The sequence below is a fragment of the Martes martes genome (assembly GCF_963455335.1).
Source record: "Martes martes genome assembly, chromosome: 4".
Classification (NCBI taxonomy): domain Eukaryota; kingdom Metazoa; phylum Chordata; class Mammalia; order Carnivora; family Mustelidae; genus Martes; species Martes martes.
In genome coordinates this window covers 166,717,797-166,738,156 of record NC_137891.1, presented here as the reverse complement: position 1 = coordinate 166,738,156, position 20,360 = coordinate 166,717,797, and the positions used below count along the sequence as shown (strand labels likewise).

At 50.1% G+C, this 20,360-nt stretch overlaps 1 protein-coding gene across 1 annotated transcript; it reads right to left on the bottom strand.

Annotated features, from left to right (window-relative positions):
• Positions 1-520: 520 nt before the first annotated feature.
• A3GALT2 (alpha 1,3-galactosyltransferase 2) lies at positions 521-20,060 on the bottom strand (the record flags this gene model as incomplete). Its single annotated transcript, XM_080801717.1, has 5 exons — positions 521-1,208; positions 1,914-2,051; positions 2,341-2,430; positions 2,633-2,716; positions 20,038-20,060. 5 exons carry the CDS (start codon positions 20,058-20,060, stop codon positions 521-523), a joined length of 1,023 nt encoding a protein of 340 aa, XP_080657843.1.
• Positions 20,061-20,360: the final 300 nt, after the last annotated feature.

Genomic DNA, 20,360 nt, shown 5'->3' with positions numbered 1-20,360 from the left:
TCTCCAGCAGCGGAAGCTCTCTCCTTTTGGCCCAGAAGCTATTGTCTTTTCAGAGCCAGGGCTGGCTGTGCAGCTGCTGCCCTGCTGCCCAAACTGACTCACAGATTCTCTGTGTCCTCGGGCAGCTATGTTCCCTTCTCCCTTCTCGTGTCTCAGTCTCCTTATCAAAAAGGGGGTTGGGGATGGCGGTGGGTGACGGGCTAAAAGAGTTCTCCTGGAAGCATCAGCCGAATCCAGTAAGGTCGGAGGTGTAAGGTGTAGAGGCAGCCTGGCCAAGGCGCTACTGCCCCGTCGTGCTTTGCTGCCGCTGTCGTCGTCCGTCCCTGTAGAAAGTGGGGGAAAGGGGATCTTTCCCTCCCAGCGAGAAACTCCCCAAAAGGCCACGGTCCTCCTCCCACCGCCACGATCCCAGGACCGGGCCCCTGGCCGGAGCGGGCAGGGCTGTTTGCGTCCAAAGCTCTCGCCGCCCTCCGGGGCGCCCGCACGGCTTTCCGGGGCCCCCTTCCTGGCCTGGCGGGGCCTAGTCGCGCAGCACCGCGTACTCCTTGGGCGCCCAGAGCAGGCGCGGCCGGCGGATCTCGGCCCGGCGGCCGATCTCGGGGCTCCAGCAGAACTCGGGCGACAGCACCTTGGCGGGCTTGTGCAGCCAGAAGAACTTGTTGAGGTGGCTCTCGTCGTGCCAGCGCGCCTCCAGGCCGCGCTCGCGGTCGCGCTGCACGCCCCGCGCGCAGTGCGCCGTCAGTCCGCGCAGCGCCGCCACGCTGCCCCCGAACACCGCCGCGTGGTAGTAGAAGTCGCCGTCGCCCGGCGCCAGCGCGGCGGCCGAGCGCGCGTCGCGCTCGTACGGCAGCAGCCGCCGCGGCCAGTGGTAGTGCCAGGCGTGCAGCTGCGCCACCGACTCGGCCAGCGCTTCGGGCCCGAAGGCGCCGCGGAAGTGCTGGTCCACGTCCATGCAGAGCACAAAGTGCGCCTCGCGGCCCAGCCGCCCGCCCAGCGCCTCGTGCAGCGTGTGCATACGCTGCATGGACACGTCCTGCCAGCGCCGCTCGCGGGCCACGCGCTCCACGCGCAGCCGGCGGCCGGGCGCCAGCGCCACGCGGGGCACGGCGGCCGGGCGCTCGGTGAACACGTAGTACACCACGCGCTGGCCCAGCATGAAGTGCCGCTCGGCCGTCTCCAGGAAGCGCGCCAGATACTTCTCCAGGTACCTGCCGGACGGGCGGGGCGGGTCAGGCTGAGCGCGGCGCCCACCCGGGATCCCGCTCCCGGCGCTGGCCCCCGCCCCACTCCCCAGTCCTCCAACCGCAGCTTTCCCGGCGGGCACAAATGAGTGCAGACTGCTCGCCTCTGCTGCCCAGAGGGGCCCTGGGTTCCTTCCCTTGAACGTGGGCTCCCACTGCCTGCCTGGATCAACAGGGTGCCGCGGCACAGAGGCTGTGCTAGCCCTTTGGTCGACTGGGAGCGTTTGCCCTTGCCTCGTTAGGGCTCTGAGCCTTCGCTTACCAAGTCAGAGCCTTGATGCCGCAGGGACCTGAGGGAGCCCAGCTAGCTGCGCAGAAGCCTGCGTGGAGACAGGTACCCCACCGGTGTTCAGCAGTTGGCCATCCCAGGGGAGGCTCAGGCCCTGGGGAGCAGCAAAGAGCCCTTCCTACGGAGCCCTGTGGGAATTCCTGCCCACAGAATCAGGAGCTATAATAACAGCTGTTTTCAGTTCCTTACATAGATAATCAGGATGGTCCCTGGGTGGGGAAAGAACGGCCCTGCCCTCTTCCTGGAAGTCTGGGACAAGAGGTGCTGTCTTTGACTCCTTCATTTGAGGATCTTGTGGCCCACGGGGTTCCCCACCCCTACATCACATGCACACCTGTTCTACTCCCTGCCTGGGCAGCATTGCACCCCTCCCCAGGCCTTACCTGCCTACAGCAAAGACAGTCAGACCAATGGTGAGGTTCTGCTGTAGAGCCTTTTGCTGGGCTGCAGCTGGGTCGAAGGTGCCATCCCAAATAATGGGTGCCCCCCAGGAAGTACAGGTCAGGACATCAGGCCGGGCCCTGGCCAGGGCAGGGATGGAGAGATAGGTCCATTCATCCACCCATTTGGTGCACGTTCACTGGATGCACGTTCACTTCCCCAGCGCTGGGCCCTGGGGACCCACAAATGGTTGTGTCCCAGCCCCTCTCCCTAGAGATCCCTAGCCTAGATCCGGTAGGGAGGATCCGGAGATGTGTGACCTGCTGGGGCCACCGGAAGGAGTACCCGGTCCTGCTGGGGTGAGGGATGTGAGGAGGGCAGGGCCACTGGGCCAGAACTCTGGAGGGTGTGTGGGCATTGGCTCCTTACCAGGGATTCAGGGGACCCGTGAAGTTGTCTCTCAGCAGGGCCATTCTGGCAGAAGGGCAGACGCCCATAGGGATGAGGGCTTCCAGATGCCTGTGGGATGGGGGCGGCAGTGAGGGAAGGGCGTGACAGCCAGCTCAGAGCCCTTCCACTTTGCTCTTTGCAGGGAGGGAGAGCCCACAAGGCCAAGAGTGCAGCCAAGACAGGCACCACCCACCACCCACACTTGGAAGGAGCTGCTTTAACCCTGACCCTGCCGGTTCCCACGCTGAGCACTGGGGGAGGGGGGCTGTACCTGAATATGGGGAGCCCATACTGGAGCAGCCCTAGGAAGCCCAGCGTAAGGAGGATCAGCCAACAGAAGATTCTCTTCCAGGTCCTGGGTGGTGGGGAAGGGCATTAGCAACTCATTTATATACACGCATACACATGAGAAATTGTTTATGTAATTTTAATGTTTCATGTTTATTTTTGAATACAGATCTACCCTATTCGCATGGCACAGGCATTCAGAGGTACAAAAGAGTATACATAGTGCAGTCTTTCCTGGTCCCAGCCACTCAGCCGCTCTGCGTGGAGGCAAGCCAGTCCCACTGTTTTCTTGGGCCACCTTCCAGAAGTGGTCTGTGCATGTACAGGCAAATATAAACGTGGTAGCACAGCAGATAGGCTGTTCTGCTTCTCGCACTTTCCACTACCTCCACCGACCATTGTCTTTGAGGTTTTTCCCTCTCAGTATCCGAAGGGCTTCCTGACCCTTTTCCCCAGCTTCCCGATAGGCTGTTGATTGCATAAAGCCAAGCAATTCGAGCAAGGCCTCACACTCTGGCTGCGCTCTTACTCTGCTTCCGGAGCGGACCCCCACGATGCCCTGGACATCCTCCCAACTCCACTCGCTGCCCTACAAGTCCTTCCGGAGTCTGACTCCCACAGTCTCTTTCAAGAAGCCTGCCTGGTCAGACGCTCCTGCCTCCTGGCCACCTCTGCTACCCCGCTTCGCTTTTCATCAGCAGGTGTCTCTAGCAGGTAGCTCGGAGCGGCACCTCGTGGTGGTGGTGGTGGTGGTGTGTGCGCGCCTGCATCCACCTGCCCACCATCTCAGCACATGGCCCCTCCTTCTGTTCGGTTGGCCAAGCCAGAAACCTGGCTGCTCCCCACCCCTCCCTCTCCCTCACCCTCGTCTGCTGTCAGTCCCCAGGTTGGGTTGACTTGGCCTCCTTGATGCCCTCCCCAACCCCGCGCTCAGCTCCTGCTGTGCCCCTAGCCCCCCCCCCTTGACTCTGCCTGCACGCCTGTCCCCGGGATCATTGGGGCACCAACTTCTCTGCTCCCAGCCTCTCCCCACACGGCCCCCAAGGCCATTCTGGAAAACGCCCGCCTGCCTTAACAGTGTCGCCATCACACGACCAATCGTCCAAGAAGAAATGCATCCAGGAGGCAAATAAGTGCGGAAATGTTCACCCTCACTAGTAACCAAAGACATACAAATTAGAACAGGCTGGCATGTTTTACCTATAAAATGAGCTTTTTTTTTTAAGATTTTATTTATTTATTTGAGAGAGAGAGAGAGTGTGAGAGAGAGAATGAGCATGAGAAGTGGGAGGGTCAGAGGGAGAAGCAGACTCCCTGCCGAGTAGGGAGCCCGATATGGGACTCGATCCTGGGACTCCAGGATCACGACCCGAGCCGAAGGCAGTCGCTTAACCAACTGAGCCACCCAGGCATCCCTAAAATGAGCTTTTTAAAAAGAAAGAAAAAGAGCAGCGCTGCAGGGATACAGTGAGGTAGACACTTTAATGCTGCCAGTGGGGATGAAGGCTGCTGGGTCTCTTGTGGGGAGCTCCTTAGCTCTGGGAATTGAATCCCCTTTTATCCAATCTCCCCAACTTCTAGGAACCTGTTCAGTATGGAAAAAGTTGATGCGTGAAGATGTTCATGAGTTTCTGCTTATTCCGGCATTCACCCTGTATTTACTAGGCACAAGCTCAGAATCAAGCACTTGCTAGGTCAAAGCTTCTGAGGTGAGCGAGGCACAGACCTCGTCTTCGGGGAATGGAGTCAGGAGGACGTGGGTGGTCAGAAAGAGAGGGAAGGGGTCAGATGACAGATGGCGAAGAGATGAACACAGCACAGTAGCACAGTAAAGGCTGCAATTAGTATAAATACAAGATGCTCTGAGGGCAAATTGGAGGGTGGCAACTGAGCCAAACTTGAAAAATGGGGAGGAAGTCAGGGAGGCTTCCTGGAAGAGGTGGCCTCTCTCAAGAAGGCAGCAGAGCAGGGAGGGAGGCCTATGAAAAGAAAACGAACAATGTACAAAAGTGAGAGATGAGAGGAAGCTTGGGATATGCACCACCCTGTGGGCCATTCTGCAGGGTGCAGTGCAGGGGGGAGTGGGGAGAGGTGAGGTGGGAGGTAAGCCAAGGCCAGATCACACCCCAACTTGCATTCCACGCAAAGGGGTTTGGGCTTCATCTTGAGAACCACTGGGAGCCCTGAAAGATACTTTCCCCAGGGAGTGGTGCAGTCAGATTTTTATCCGCAGCTGAGCTGTTGAGCCTGAACGCTGGGGGTGCAGGAGCAGGGCTGGAGGCCGGAGGGTCGGCGCCAAGCCATTGTCAGCCCTCGGGGCTAGTGGCAATGTGAGCCAGGGTGTTGGTTGTGGGGGTGGGTGGAGGAGTCAGTGGTGAAGGGCTGTCAAGGCAGTGGGCTGGGCAGGACTTGGTCATGGTTCCAGGGCCAGGGGCCTGAATGTCCCGTGCGGTGGGGAGAGGAGTGAGCCAAGGTGCATTGGTGGAGGCAGGGGGCCTGGGCAGCTCCCAGAAATGCAGCTGGAAAGAGGGGGGAGGACAGGAACCAGAGGGGGCTGAGGAGCAGGGATCCTTGGAGGACCGTGTGTTTCTTTTAGGAGAGGCACTTGGACTTGGCTGGATCCCCACTCGAGGCCCCACGGAGAAAGCCTTGCGTGGGCTGCTGCACAGGCCCTAGCAGTCAGCCCACAGACTGACTAAATCATCCTTTACTGGCAACTCTGTGGTCACATGGAAAAATGCTTACCCAGGAAGTTTTGGGGGGGCGGAGGGGGGAGGAAGCAGGTTCTAAAATTAATGGGCAGTATGATTATAATTTAGCAGGAATTAAAATATGCACCAGAAAATAAGACTAAAAAAGGAAAACTTAAAAGTGTCTAGGCACGGGGTGCCTGGGTGGCTCAGTGGGTTAAAGCCTCTGCCTTCAGCTCAGGTCATGATCTCAGGGTCCTGGGATCAAGCCCCGCATCGGGCTCTCTGCTCGGCAGGGAGCCTGCTTCCTCCTCTCTCTCTGTCTGCCTCTCTGACTACTTGTGATCTCTGTCTGTCAAATAAATAAATAAAATCTTAAAAAAAAAAAAAGGTGTCTAGGCAGTAATTTACAGTAGGGTTTTGTTTTCCTTTATTTTTCCCTTCCAGTTGTTTGTAATGTGCTTATATTGCTTTTTTAATGAAGGAAAAATACAGAGTTAGCAATTTAGAAAAACAACCACCACAACAAAGCTGTGTTAAGGCTTCCCGCTGTGTGCAAGACCGAGTCTACCCTCTTAGCCCTGTCCAGTGAGCCTTCAGAGTCCGGCTCCCTCGCTGTCCCACGTGACGTGCTCTCACCTGACTTGGCTTTCCCACCTCTAGAAATGGGGACTCACAGCGGGCAGACCAAGGACAGTCTTGTAGCTATGTCGGAAAAAGCAAATGGATGTCGGCAACCCCAGTGCTGATCAGCAGGGAACTGGATGAATGAGTTAGGCACATCTATACCACGGAAAGACACACAACCCCTAAAAGGATGAGGTGGAGGTATGTGTACTCTCTGGAAAAGAGGTCCTGATGTAGTAAGTGGAAAAGGGAACAACAGTACATACAGAGGCTGATCTCACTTCTGGGAGGGGAAAGCCCCCACATCTGTGTACCCAGGCACTTACAGATGTGCAGATCTGTAGTCTTTTATAAACATGTAGGGAAAGATCTAGATCAGCACTGTCCAGTAGAAGAACAATGTCAGGGTGCCTGGGTGGCTCAGTCAGTTGGGCATCTGCCTTTGGCTCAGGTCATGATCTGATCCCAGGTCCTGGGATCAAGCCCTACATTGGACTCTCTGCTCAGCAGGGAGTCTGCTTCTCCCTCTCCCCCTCTGTGTGCTCTCTTTCTTTCAAATAAATAAACAAAATCTTAAAAGAAAAAAAAGGAGAATGTGAGCCACATGTATGAATTGAAATTTTCTAGTAGTCACATAAAAAATGTGAAACAGCTGAAGTGAATTTTAATAATATTTTAATTTAACCCAATATATCCAAAATATCCTTTGAATGTATAATCGATACAAAATTGTGAAGATGTTTTATATTCTTGTTTTGTTCTAAGTCTAAATACCAAATTCAGTGTGTTTTTTAGATTTGTAGCACATTTCAGTTGGAATCAGCCACATTTCCGGTGCTTGGGAGCCACACAGCGCTGGTGGCTGCCGTACAGAATGGCATGATTCAGAAGACGGACCAGTTAGTGGGGGGCTGAGAGTGGAGGGAGGAGGGAATTTCTACTTAATATACGTCTGTCACGTTCTACCGTCCAATGAGCAGGTGTTCCTTTTGTTGTTGTTAAAGGAGCAGTGGGGCCCAGATGGAGTCACTCCTGCTGAGCCCCCCATCAGCAAACCAAACCAATTAGCACCTAACTGCAGTTTCAACTTGTCCCAGAAATATACCTTTAACCAGTCATCTGGAATTCCCTGGTCAGCCCTAGTGAGATTCTCCGCCTTCCCCCAGAGAAAAATGACCCTGCTTGGACAGTCCACTCTTTGCTAGAAGCTTCCTTTCCTGCATCCCCTCCTGCTATAAAAAATTTCCATTTTGTATAGCTCCTCAGAGTTCTGTTCTGTCTGCTGAGATGAGATGCTGCCCGATTTATGAATCATTAAAGAAAGCCAATTTGATCTTCAAATGTACTCAGCTGAATTTTTTTTTTTTAACAGATTGGGTGGCACCAACAGGATCAAAGGAGACTTCTGGTGGCTTTGGGGACAATGAGAAACACAGGCATGGTACCCGTGAGCCTTTTGAATTCTCTTTCTCCATGTTTCTGAGGGAGGGCCTCAGGTAATTTCCCCTTGGTTCTGAGCTCTACCGTCTTTCCTAATGTCAAACTCCTGATCTCACTGTCTTTCTGGTCTGGGGCTGGTCAGCTTGAGCGAGCACAGGCTTCCACCCAGAGCCCAAGCCCCAAGCCCTCGGTTTAGTCTGCAGTCCCCACCACCCAACTTGATTGGAACCCCCAGCACTTTGGTTCTCTCCCCAGATTCCACGCCGGGGCCCGCTGGTGGTCGCTGCAGGTCCCCGATCGTTTGGGCTTGTGATTCAGGCCTCCCCCCAGTTCCCACTTCCATGCTGGGAATCGCTGGTGGCACACACGAGGCCTTCTGTCCACCACTGCAGATGACTGCTGGCGTCCACACGCCCACTTCTGTGGTCACTTGGTTTCTGTTAACACATATGTAAGGTAGAGGCTATCGCTAGTGGGAGTTGCAGAAGCCAGAAAGCTCCAAAAACTGGTGGGCATGGGTCAAGCATTTAAAAACTGTTACAGCACTTGCCACCTAACCTCAAAACTCATGTGTTAGGTTAGGCTGAATTACTAGGTCTCCCGCCAGCCTTAAGAAAATTTCTGTGCAATCCTCATTGCACAGTGTAAAACATCTCGTAATACCCAGTCCAGCAGCACATCCCTTTCAAGTATTAGTTTGGGTCTGAGAGACTCAAAGGCTTTATTATTATGAGACAATAATAATGATAATGGGATCCTTAAATTCTAGAGTCGAGTGTGCCATCTTCCAGCACACTGACTTATTTTATGTCTAAGAACTACAGTTCTAAAAGATTGATATCTATGAAATGGCACAATTTTACTAAAGCAGCCTAGAACTACAGTTGCCATTATGGAGAACATTCTATTTAGACAAGATCACTCATGTAAGAAGTGCACTTAAAGGCAAGGGTTCCCATGGTTCCCAAGGGCACCTGAGTGGCTCAGTCGGTTAAGCGGCCAACTCTTGATTTCTACTCTGTTCATGATCTCGGGGTTGTGGGATCGAGCCCCGTGTCGGGCAACATGCTCAGCTTGTCTGCTTAAGGTTCATTCTCTCTCTTCCCCCTCCATCCCCCCACTCTCGCTCTTTCTCAAATAAATCTGAAAAAAAAAAAAAAAAAGCGGTGGGGGGGAAGGTTTCCCAAATCAAACCAACTGAATGGGATAGATACCTATTTTATTTTATTTTTAAAAAAGATTTTATTTATTTATTTGACAGAGATCACAAGTAGGCAGTGAGGCAGGCAGAGAGAGAGGGGGGGAAGCAGGCTCCCTGCCGAGCAGAGAGCCTGATGTGGGGCTCGATCCCAGGACCCTGAGATCATGACCTGAGCTGAAGGCAGAGGCTTTAACCCACTGAGCCACCCAGGTGCCCCGGGATACCTATTTTAACTGGTATACAGAAGCTTCCCAAAGGCTTCAAGATTCCAGAATAGCTTCATTAAAAAAAAATTTTTTTTTTCATTGCAAAAGGCCAATGAAAATTTAGATACAAGATCATAAAAGTCTACCAAGCCATCTGTCTTCTAGCTATCAGGGCTGCAAGGCCAGAGACTTAAAAGAGCACCTGGGTCTCCCACGCTGCACCTTCCAGGGGCCCATCGTTAAAACACTGGCTCAGGGACTGATGTCTCAGTTGTAATCAGTGGAGAAGCTGGAAAAGACATTGTCCTCAAAGGCCCTGTGCAAAATTTCCGACATCAACTTGAATGTCCTTTATCTACCCCCAAAGGTGGGCCCCCTTACTGGCCCCTCCCAGAGTTCACAGGTCTCCAGGGGATTCTCCCATACTGCTACCAGCAATTCCTTTAAACAGGAAAGGGGAAACTAAAGTTTAAATTAATTTTAACAACTGGCCAAATTCTGGTAGATGCTGGAACTACACCCTCTACTTTAAACCTCACTTGCGGGGTACACAGGGTGGCTCAGTTGGTTAAGCATCCAACTCTTGATCTCAGCTCAGGTCTTGACCTCAGGGTTGTGAGTTCAAGCCCCGTGTTGGGCTCCATACTGAGCATGGAGCCTACTTCAAAAAACAAACCTCACTCCAGGGGCCTGCAAATGGGATCCTGGGAAAGACTGGAAGAAGGCAGCTAAAGATGAGAATATTCTTACTAGAGCCAGCTCTCTTGGATCTCTTAGTACCTGGTAGAAAGAGAAAAGCAAGTTTTCACATTTCCCTTCCTTTCTAAATCCAGGCCACTCGTTATTTGTCTCTGGGAATGGCTCTAGATCTTGTGAAGATAATAACTTTTGTAACTTTGTTGAGGATACCTCTTGGGTTCATGGGGTTGTTGTGTGTGGGGCTTGATCCCAGGACCCTGGGACCATGACCTGAGCCGCTGGCAGATGCTTAAATGACTGAGCCACCCAGGTGCCCCAATATTTGAAAGGATTTAATAATCTGTGGTCATAAATTTGGCCAAATTGGAAGCTGATATTCAGAGCCAGATGACTTTTTTTTTTTTTTTTAAGATCTCCTCTCTTAAGCTAATGTACTGGGGGGAAAGAAAATCTTTCCAGCATAGGTGGATGGTCATGTCAGTCCTTGGATGTCCTCCAGGCTACAACTCAATTCTCGGAGGAGTTAGAAGTAGCTATCCTTAGCCCACAAATCTTTCCAAGACCAGAAATTGCAGCTCCAGAAACAAGTCAAAATCTACCCATTCTAGGGGCGCCTGACTTGCTTAGCTGGTGGAGCATGGAACTTGATCTCCTGGTCCCAAGTTCAAGCCCCACACTGGGCACAGCATTTACTGAAAAATAAAATAAAACGGGGCACCTGGATGGCTCAATTGGTAGAGCACGTGACTCTTGATCTCTGGGTAGTGAGCCCCACACTGGTTACAGCGATTATTAAAAAAAAATCAAATCAAATCAAATGCACCCTTTAACAATTAACCTCACTCCTATTTGTCTCAGAGGGCCTGTGAGTACTGTAAAAATTCTGGCTTTAGGGAACACGTGTCCTTCCTGGAGGAGTTTGCTTTCTCTCCCTGTGCCTTTGAGATGTAAATGCTCTGCCTGATCCTCACCAGGGACTGTCTTCCGGTTTAGGCCATCTCCTTGAAATGCAAACCTCAGGAAGTACCCTTGACCCCAACAGGCATTAGGGACCCTGATTCCCCGCCTGGCTGTAAAAATCTACATATAATTTTTGACTCTCCCCAAACTTAACTACTAATAGCCTACTAGTGACCAGAAGCCTGACTGATAGACAATATAAACAGTTAACACATATTTTGTATGTTGTATGTATTATATATTGTATTCTCACAATAAAGTAAGCTAGAGAAAAGAAAATGTTATCTAAAAAATCGTAAGAGGATATATTTACAGCATTGTACCGTGCTTACTGAAAAAAAAAAATCCATCCATTGTAAGTGGACCCTTGTGGTTCAAAGCCATGTTGTTCAAGGGTCAACTGTAATTCTTAACAGAAGGGGGAGAGAAGGAGGAAAGAGGCCTGTAAAACATAGAAACTGCTACGGACATTCCCTTGCCCCAAATCTAGTCCACAGCTTCTATTAGATTACTTGTCAAGGACAAATCCTAATCTTAAGTGTCTTCTCCATGAAGACGAATAAAAAGCTGCAGCCATCTGAGCAGGTAAGCTTAACTTGTTCCAACTCTTCCCTTATAACCTAGTGAGTTTTACATTACCATACTGGTTTCATGGCTAAAATTTTATTTTTTTTTTAATTTTTTATTTCTTTGAGCGAGAGAGAGAAAATCTTGAGCGGACTCCACGCCCAGCACAGAGCCCAACCCAGGGCTCCATCTCATGACCCTGAGATTGTGACCTGAGCTGAAATCAAGAGTTGGACGCCTAGCCGACTGAGCCACCCAGGTGCCCCTTGTGGCTAAAATTAACAAAAAAAAGCTATAAGGTCTCTGAATCTGTCTGTATGATCAAAGTGTTTAGACAGGTGTATTTTCTATTACAAAACGCACTGACCACATTAATTTGTACAAGAGCTCGACTTAACTGGCTTAAAAAAAAAAGTAAGCACTTACATGAAGTAAGTATTCCTGAAATTCTCAGAAATATAATAGAAAATAACCCAAATACTTTTCAGCTTCATGTGATCTGGGAACATATTCAGTATTAAGGCTAGTTTAAGTTTGGTTTAATTAAGTATGTCTTTAGAGTTATCAGCATTAAATACCAAACAGACACACAACTTTTATTCTACTTGTTTCACTAATAAGCTTATATCCCGGTTACAAAAATTTGTCAGCCTGAAAAATAGCTTAGGATGATAACCAAGTTTGATGTCTGTAACGATGTTTTTGTGGGTAATCTGTTAGATTAAATCATTCAAACAGATATAAATGGGATAAGAATTTCTAGGTGAACTTTTCAGCAAATAGTTTCCAAAAAAATATTTTTTTTAGATTTTATTATTTATTTGTCAGAGAGAGAGAGTGAGAGCGCGTGCACAAGCAGGGGGAACAGCAGAGGAAGAAGCAGGCTCCCTGCGGAGCAAGGAGCAAGGAGCCTGGTGCGGAACTTGATCCCAGGTCTCTGGATCATGACCTGAGCCAAAGGCAGATACTTAACCGACTGAGCCACCCAGGCTTCCCAGTTTCCAAAATCTTTTGACTCCTCAACACCTTAAAGTTTTGGTAAGTGATGAGTTAAGTCAAACTCGCTGAATATCTAGGCCATCTCAAAACAAAATAACATGTGCCACATTGGAAAATTTACTATGAAGAACATAATACTCTTAGGAATATGAAACATATTCATAAGATTGCCAGTAACAGGCCATTCACAATTGTTTAAAGCTATGAGAAATAATACAGTTCTCTGTACGAAACGAAAGCAGCATGTGCATTTTCAGGAAGAGAAGGTATGAGGAGTAGAAATGCATTTTTGTTGAGGGAAAAGAAAGTAATTTTGTCCTACAAGGAAGGCTGGTTATTCGGAATGGGAAAAACAGGACGAGATCTGACTGTAAAAAACAAGGTGGCAGATGGTGTGTACAAAAGGAATCTTGGGAAAAGGATTTTAATGTGTGGTCAAGATAGCTAAGATTGGAATGGATATACATTTTAAAAAATGAATTAATGAATGTTAATCCTCAAAGTGCACAGGTACAAAATGAAAATTGGTTCCCTCTCTGTTAAAAGGGTGGAGTTTTCTAAGCCTATAGGTCTGCAGCTGATAAGAGATTGTACAGGTTTTCCTTTACCTTCAAGTGATCTGCCTGGAAACGAAAGATTTTGTCCTCTCAAAATAATTTCCTGTGTCTCATATCAGATCTCTGGTTACTTAAGAAAACCCAGACTTCTCTATTAGGAAAGCTTGGGGCTTGTTTTTGTTTTAGGACTCCTTCACTCTCGGTAAATCTCTGCAGACCCTGTAATTGTCATTATGGTTAAGCAGATAACCAAGTTATGCTTCACAATGACTTATGATCTTATTTGATCAAGTTTTTAAAAACCTCTTTATATCTTCGGGGGTGCCTGGGTGGCTCAGTTGGTTAAATGTCTGACTGTTTCGGCTCAGGTCATAACCTCAGGGTCCTGAGACTGAGCCCCACATCGGGCTCTGCGCTCAGCGTGGAGTCTGCTTACGAATCTCTCTCCCTCTGCCCCTCCCCCTCTAAAAAAAAAAAAAACCTACCAAAAAGCCCCCCCAAACCCTTTGATATCTTTTACAAATTCGGTGTCCCCCTTCCCCCATAATATAATTCTGAAAGAAGTCTTATTTTTTTTAAGATTTTATTTTATTTGTTTATTTATTTATTTATTTATTTGACAGACAGAGATCACAGAGATCACAAGTAGGCAGAGAGGCAGAGAGAGAAAGGGAAGCAGGCTTCCTGCCGAGCAGAGAGCCCGATGTGGGGCTCAATCCCAGGACCCTGGGATCATGACCTGAGCCGAAGGCAGAGGCTTTAACCCACTGAGCCATCCAGGCTCCCCTACAAGAAGTCTTTTTAACTTGGAAGTAACTTTGAGGTTTCCATAGGATCCTTGGAAAATCTGAAAAAGAATTGTTCTCTCTCCTTATAGAAAGAGAGATGCCAAACTCATCAGGCTTATTTGATACGTTAAATTATACAGGAACCATTGTCAAATTAAGTAACAGGAAGCGTTCCTTATGTTCCTTATGTTGTATTTGTGTAGGTAGGTAAGTGTTCCAGAAACTCGGGCGCCTGGGTGTCTCAGTCGGTTAAACGTCTGCCTCTGGCTCAGATCATGATCGCAGGCTCCTGGGATCGAGCCTGTTTCTCCCTCTACCTCTGCCTGCTGCTCTACCTACTTGTGCTCTCTGTGTCTGGCAAATAAATAAATAAAATCTTTAAAAAAAGAGAGAGAGAAATTATGTGGAATTATTGGAAATTTGATATGTCCTGGTATAATGTTATCAGTCATAATCCTGGTTATTATTTTAAAATGTTGTATGTTATAGAAATAGTCAAATTTCCTTGTCAATTCTGTTTGACCACAGCCGTTAAAAAAAAAAAAAAGATATTATTTATTTATTTGACAGAGAGAGAGAGAGAGAGAGATCACAAGTAGGCCGAGGGCGGGGGGAAGTAGTCTCCCCACTGAGCAGAGAGCACGAAATGGGGCTCAATACCAGGACCCTGAGATCACGACCTGAGCTAAAGGCAGAAGCTTAACCCACTGAGCCACCCTGGCGCCCCTGTCCACAGCCATTTTCAAGTCTTTTGTCATTTACAGATGGTTCAGTTTTACTGTGATGCTTTTGCAAACATGTTTTAGCTTTAAGGAGATTCAGTATAGGTTTCTAATAACTTTAAGGCCATAAAACTGAGATGGGTAAAAATTTTCAGAACTAATAGGGAAACTAGATTCAAACAGAGTATGTATTAGTGACAAGGGACAGAATGAACAAGGAGTATGATTAATTTTTTATGACTTTTTGTCTGAAACATTGCTGGTTCCTTAATGTTTTGTTTTTCCATATTTAAGGAAACCTTTTCTCTTCAATGGTATGATTTGCAGCAATTCAGTAAAGTATACTTTTGTAGACAAAGATGAAACATGTACTTTTTTCTCCTACCTGATCCCCTCCCAAATTCAGAAACTCTTGAGTGGTCTTTTCATGGCTCTATAGTTAATTGTTTGCCTAAGCTCTACGAGAATCTGTTCTCGTAATAAGACACAACTGGAAGCATTGGTTATATTACCAAGATTTTGACTGATAGGAATTCACCTGAACTATAGGTATATCAGATAAAATTTAATGGTGAGTCTTTGACTTGGCTTCCTGCCTGAGAGACTTTAAAAAGTTCAATCTGAGATCCCTTATGAAAAATTTCAGCAGTGGTGCCTGGGTGGCTCAGTCGTTGGGCGTCTGCCTTCAGCTCAGGTCATGATCGCAGGGTCCTGGGATCAAGCCCCGCATTGGGCTCTCTGCTCAGCAGCAAGCCTGCTTCTCCCTCTCCCACTTCCCCTTGCTTGAGTTCCCTCTCTCAGTGTCTGTCTCTCTCTGTCAAATAAATAAGTAAAATCTTACCAAAAAAAAAAAAAAAAAGGAAAGAAAGAAAAAATATATATCGGCAAAGCAGTCTTAAGATGGGCTTGAATGGTCAACCACTATTCTTACTGCACTTACATAAATAATCAGGTCAACTTAATGCAAACAGATTAGTTTACCTGCGATTATGTTTGGCAAATAGGGGTAATTGTAAAGGGAAAAATTGTGTTTGCTCTTTGTAGATCCCAGATTCTGATCCCGTTTATTGTCTTTGGCATCTTGTTAAATGCCTGTAAACAGAATTAGGTCCTCAATTCTTCTACTTTCCTCAAATATCCGACTATGACTTTCCAAACGAATGTTTCCAAGTTTCTCCTGCCCTTCTGACTTGGGAGTCACCGATCCCAAAGAAGGCCCCAAATCTCCTTGGAAGGGACTATACCAGGTCCTCCTCACTACCCTGATGGCAGCCAAACTTCAGGGACTTGAACCTTGGGTACACATCTCACAGCTAAAGAAGGCTCCACCTGGCCGCTGGGCCTGCACAGATGCTGGGGACCCTCCAAATCACAAGGACAAGGAAAAGTAGCCGACATCCAGGCAGACTGCTCCCACCCGAGGCACCAGATCAAGACTCCCTACTTTCAGGAAAAAACCCTTACTTCTTTTCTTTCCTTCCTTTATTCTAGCAGTGGTCTGGAAAGATAACACCTTCATCTGTATCTCCGGGGCCATTGCTACAGGGAGGTAACCTTTCAGACTTCTGGATTTGTCTTTTAAAAACCCTGATCTGACCATGAAGGCAGAATCCATTCACAATGCCACCTTCGTGGAAGTGGACTGTGCTCCCACAGGGTCTGTCTTTGTGGCAGCTTTCATCCCCTTTGGGCCTCTGAATGCCTACAGGGGCAATGCGCCCTCTCTAAGAAGGTTAGCTAACTGTGCCCCTAACTGTCACAAGCAAACCCAGACACCCCATTGGTCAGCTCCCCTACATTTACGTCATCAAGTTAGAAAGGACCTACCGGGCGGCTTTTGTGATTCAGGATTTCCTTCCTTTGGCAGGTCCCTAACTCCCTGGTTGGGAGTGAATACAAATGAGGTCATTCTCCTTAACTCTTGAAAGTGTGGCAAAAATCCAGGGCTGGAGCACTAGCTGCACAGTGAAAATCCTTTGACTCTCTGGCCAGAGTTGTTTTCGTTTCTAAGTTTTTATTCATTTATTTGCCAGAGAGTGAGAAAGAACAGAGCAGGAGAGGAAGCAGAGGGGGGGGGGTGGGGGCAGAGACAGAGGCAGAAGCAGACTCTCCGCTGAGCAAGGAACCCGATGTAGGGCTCCACCCCAGGACCCTGGGATCACGACCTGAGCCCAAGACAGACGCTCTAGCAACTGAGCCACCCAGGCGCCCCTTGGGAGCTGTTTCTGATAATAGGACAGCCCTTGATGAACTTTGAGCTGAATACAGAGTCAGGGCTGTGCCCAGCACCTCCCGCTGCCCTGGGATGAACACTTCTGGGGAAGCTGAAACTACTTCCGGAAGGGTGCCAAGCGAGCCATTTGGCTTAAAAAGGTAACCCCTTCCTTGGGGTCTTTCTTTGCCTTACTTGATTTTGATGGATTTGGGTCTTGGGGCCCATGGCTCCTGAGTGCTCTCTAGACAGAGAGAAGTGTCCCGCTGATGATAATCACAGTAGTAATCCTGGGGCACCGTCCTCTCTCAGAAGCTTTACCTGCACGTTCGAAGGCCTGACCCCCAAGCGAATGATCTCCCTGAGACCGGGCCATCAAGAAGGGAATGCAGGGAACGTCTAACTTAAACAGTGTGAGCCTGACGTCATGACCTGCGAGTACCACGCAAAGCAGCAGCAAGCGGTGGGAGAGCTTCGCAGGGACAGCTGGGAAGGGCACCCACGCCTTACGGTTTCATCTCCATTAAACCGAGAATCCGATCAAAAGGAGGGAACTGTTATAAAAGAAAGAGCGGGCCCCAAATGGAGCCACAGACACTCAGCCCCCGTCAGCCAACCAACATTTAGGATCTGACGTAACTTTGGTTCCAATTTCTCACAGGAATCTATCTTTTAACCAGTCATTCTGGAATTACCTGGTCAGCCCTAGTGAGGTCATCTGCCTGACAGACCCCGCGCCTTCCCCCAGAGGAAAGTGACCCTGCTTGAAACGGTCCATTCTTTGCTAGAAGCTTCCTTCCCCCCATCCCCTCCTGCCTATAAAAGCCTTCCATTTTGTAAGGCTCCTCAGAGCTCCTTTCTGTCTGCTGAGATGAGATGCTGCCCGGTTCATGAATCATTAAAGAAAGCCAGTTGGATCTTCAAATTTCCTCAGTGGAATTTTTTTTTTTAATGTTGTCTAACAGAAGAAAATAATGTCTGTTTCTTCACACTCATCTCTTGTCCGGCTTCACCACCTCGTGTTCTAGTCACCCTGAGGGCTGCCTCTCCTTCTCTGGCTCACTTCACTTCCGGGGTTCCTAGAACCCCCTCCTCATATTCCATAATTTGCTCAAAGAACAGGTCACGTGACCCAGGGGGCACTTTACTCGCATTTCCTGGTTTATTTACGAACACCCCGATGAAGGGCTACGTAGAGGGACATCCAGAATGGTCTAGAGCTTGGGAGCGTCTGTTCCCTCGCAGTTGGAAGGCGCCACCCTCGGAGCATTTGGACCCCTTCATGAACCTGGAAACTTTCTAAACACTGCTATTCAGGGGTTTTTATGACCCAGTGTTCAGCCCCACCTTCCCCCCCTTCAGGGTGAGGGTGAGGCTGAAAGTTCCAAGCCTCTAATGCCTGGATCTCTCTGGCAACTAGGCCCATCCTGAGGCTATGGAGGGGCCTACCTTAAGTCACCTTATTAGCATAAACTCAGCTGTGACGTGGTGACCAGGCTTATTGGGAAGAGCAAAACACGTTCCAGTCACTCAGGAAATGCCAGGGTTGAAGGACTCCCTTCTGGGCCGGGAGCACAGGGAAAAGACCGAAAGTCGTCTTACACCACACCCTCGATCAGAGTTCCCTCCCGGACCTGGCAAGGGGCCGAGTCACTGTTGGGGCCTCTGGTGGGACTGTTCTGGGCATCATGGGTCCAGTGACAGAGGACACTTGGGGGGACTGGTGCCACCTGCTCTGTCCACTTGGGTGTCTCCCGGGACGCTCAGATTTAATGGCCAAAAGGGAACTCTCGCTTTTCCTCAGAACCCTGCTCTCCATTCACGTCTCCTCCATCTCGGTAAATGACATCATGACGTCCTGTGTTCTCTGTGACTGGTCCCAGTTACCTGAGTGGGGCCCCTTCCCCTCCCCTCACAGCTGTCAGTCACCGAGTCCTCTGGCTTCTGCCTCCTTCCCAGAGCCCCAAGCTCCCTTGTCCCCACCCCACAGAGCCATTCCCGCCTCACTGCTTCTCATTTGGATTCCTGTGTCTGACTTGCCTTTGTGTCTTCCCCACCTCTGTGCTGTTTGCTCTTATCCTCCTACCAACCACCGTGAAGTTCCAGAGGATACTTCCAACACCCAGCCTCCTCGCGATGCCTTCCTCGATGCCCCCACCAACAGCTCCCACCAGCTGCCTCTCGGACCCGGGCAGACCTCTCCTCCAGCACATGCCCAGCTACACTCTGTACCTCTGCCCCGCCCCAGCCTGTGAGCGCCTGTTTTCTTGGACTTTGTATTCTTGAAACCTGAGAGCCTGCCTGGTGGCTGGTGGTAGTGATGACTGTTTAGCAAACGAATAAAGCAACGAATGGTTTTCTCATTCTCTTCCCAGCTTTCTTAAGACTCCCACTCTTTCTTAAGACTGTTTGCTTCCGTGTTAAGTCTACACTCTTTACAAACAATCCGGACGTTGTTTAGGAGGCAGACCCTCTGCCTGCTGAGTGTTTTCCATCCCTATCTCAAGGAGGTCTGCCCCCAGGCCCTTGAAGGAGATGCCGTGAAGGTCTCCACCTTACGAGGAAACTGAGGCTCAGAAGCGTTCAAGCACTTGCTCAGGCTCACCCAGCTGGTTAAGCGGCGGAGCTGAGGTTTGAACCGAGGTCTGATTCCAAAGCCAGAACACAGCATCTGGGGCTCCTTAAGACCAGGCCCCGCTCAGCCCTGAGGCTCATCTCCCAGGGGTCTCTGGCTGTGTTGTTATTCCCCCAAGGCACCTCACGTTCCCGCTGGTGTCCCCTGCAGAAAATTTTCTCTCCCCTCCCATGCTCGCACCTCACTGGGCCGCTGGAGGGCGGGCTGCAGTACTACCCCCAGAACAGACCCCCAGAGGGCAAAGTCTGCTACTGGGACGGGAGAAGACTGGAATCAACCTCTCTCGGCCCCCAGGTGTCTTGAACTTTTAGCCAGCCCCTTCCCAACCTGGGCGGGAAAAGTTGATGCTTATCTTGGGCGCTGGGCCTCGGCCAGGGCAGCCAGGCGGAGCGGGCCCCAAGTGGCCTGGGTGAGGGCTCAGAGGGCGCCCGGATCTAAGCCTGTGGTAGGCACCTGCCAGCTCTCACTGCTCCCTCCCAGGCCCCGGCTCGGCAGCCGTTAGTCCGTAGGGGCCTCTGCCTGGCCCATACTCCCACACACCTTGCTCAGCTGTTTCAGAGGCACCCCCTTCACCCCACCTCTCCCACCTGCACAAGGTGGTCCCTCAAGCCTGCCCCGTGCACTGCCCCCTACAGCCTCCTGGCTTTCAAGAAGGGGCTGAAGATCAACCATTAGTTCTTAAGTGGGAACAAGTTTCAATCGTGGACGGTCAGTCCCAGCAGGACCAGAGAGAGCTCTTGGCTATGGCGAGAGACACAGCCCTAGGTCTTCTTCCTTTCGCTCACCAAAGGGGCTTGGAGTTAAGGAAAGCAAGAGGAGCTACCCAGCTCTCCTGACAAGATCCACAAGATCTCTCATGATGCAGTGTCCCCGCCACTGCACTCTGCCTCATGGACGGTCTCAACCCCTTGAGCAAGGTCCTCTTTCCAAGTCCCCTTCTCCCAGGAGCACCATGGCTCAGCTGGTACTCAGCAGGCCGGCCTTTGTGCCTCTTCATTCACTGTTCTGGCCACCAGGCTGGACTCCTCTCAGGTCCGTTGTCCTGCCCCATCTTCCCCCACACACTAGCAGTGTCCCCAACTCACCTGAGTCTCTCCCTGAGAGCCATGTTCGAGAAGCTGGGAAGACAGCTGGCCAAGAAGAACCTCAAGCTCGGAGCCACGGTAGAAATGACCAGTTCCTGGTGACTGGGACAAAGCAGCTCCGAGCCAGCTGTCAGAAACCACACCCACAGGAGCGGGCAGAGAGAACTGCCTGGAGAGGGACTCCCTTGGGGGGGTGGTGCCTGCTGGAGGAAGCTGGCCCCAGGATGGGGTGGGGGCCTGGAGCTCCTTTGGTGCCAATTACCTGGAAGAAGGTGGATCTGAGTAAGGCCAGCGCTGGTTGGCCCGAGGCTCTGAGCTATTTT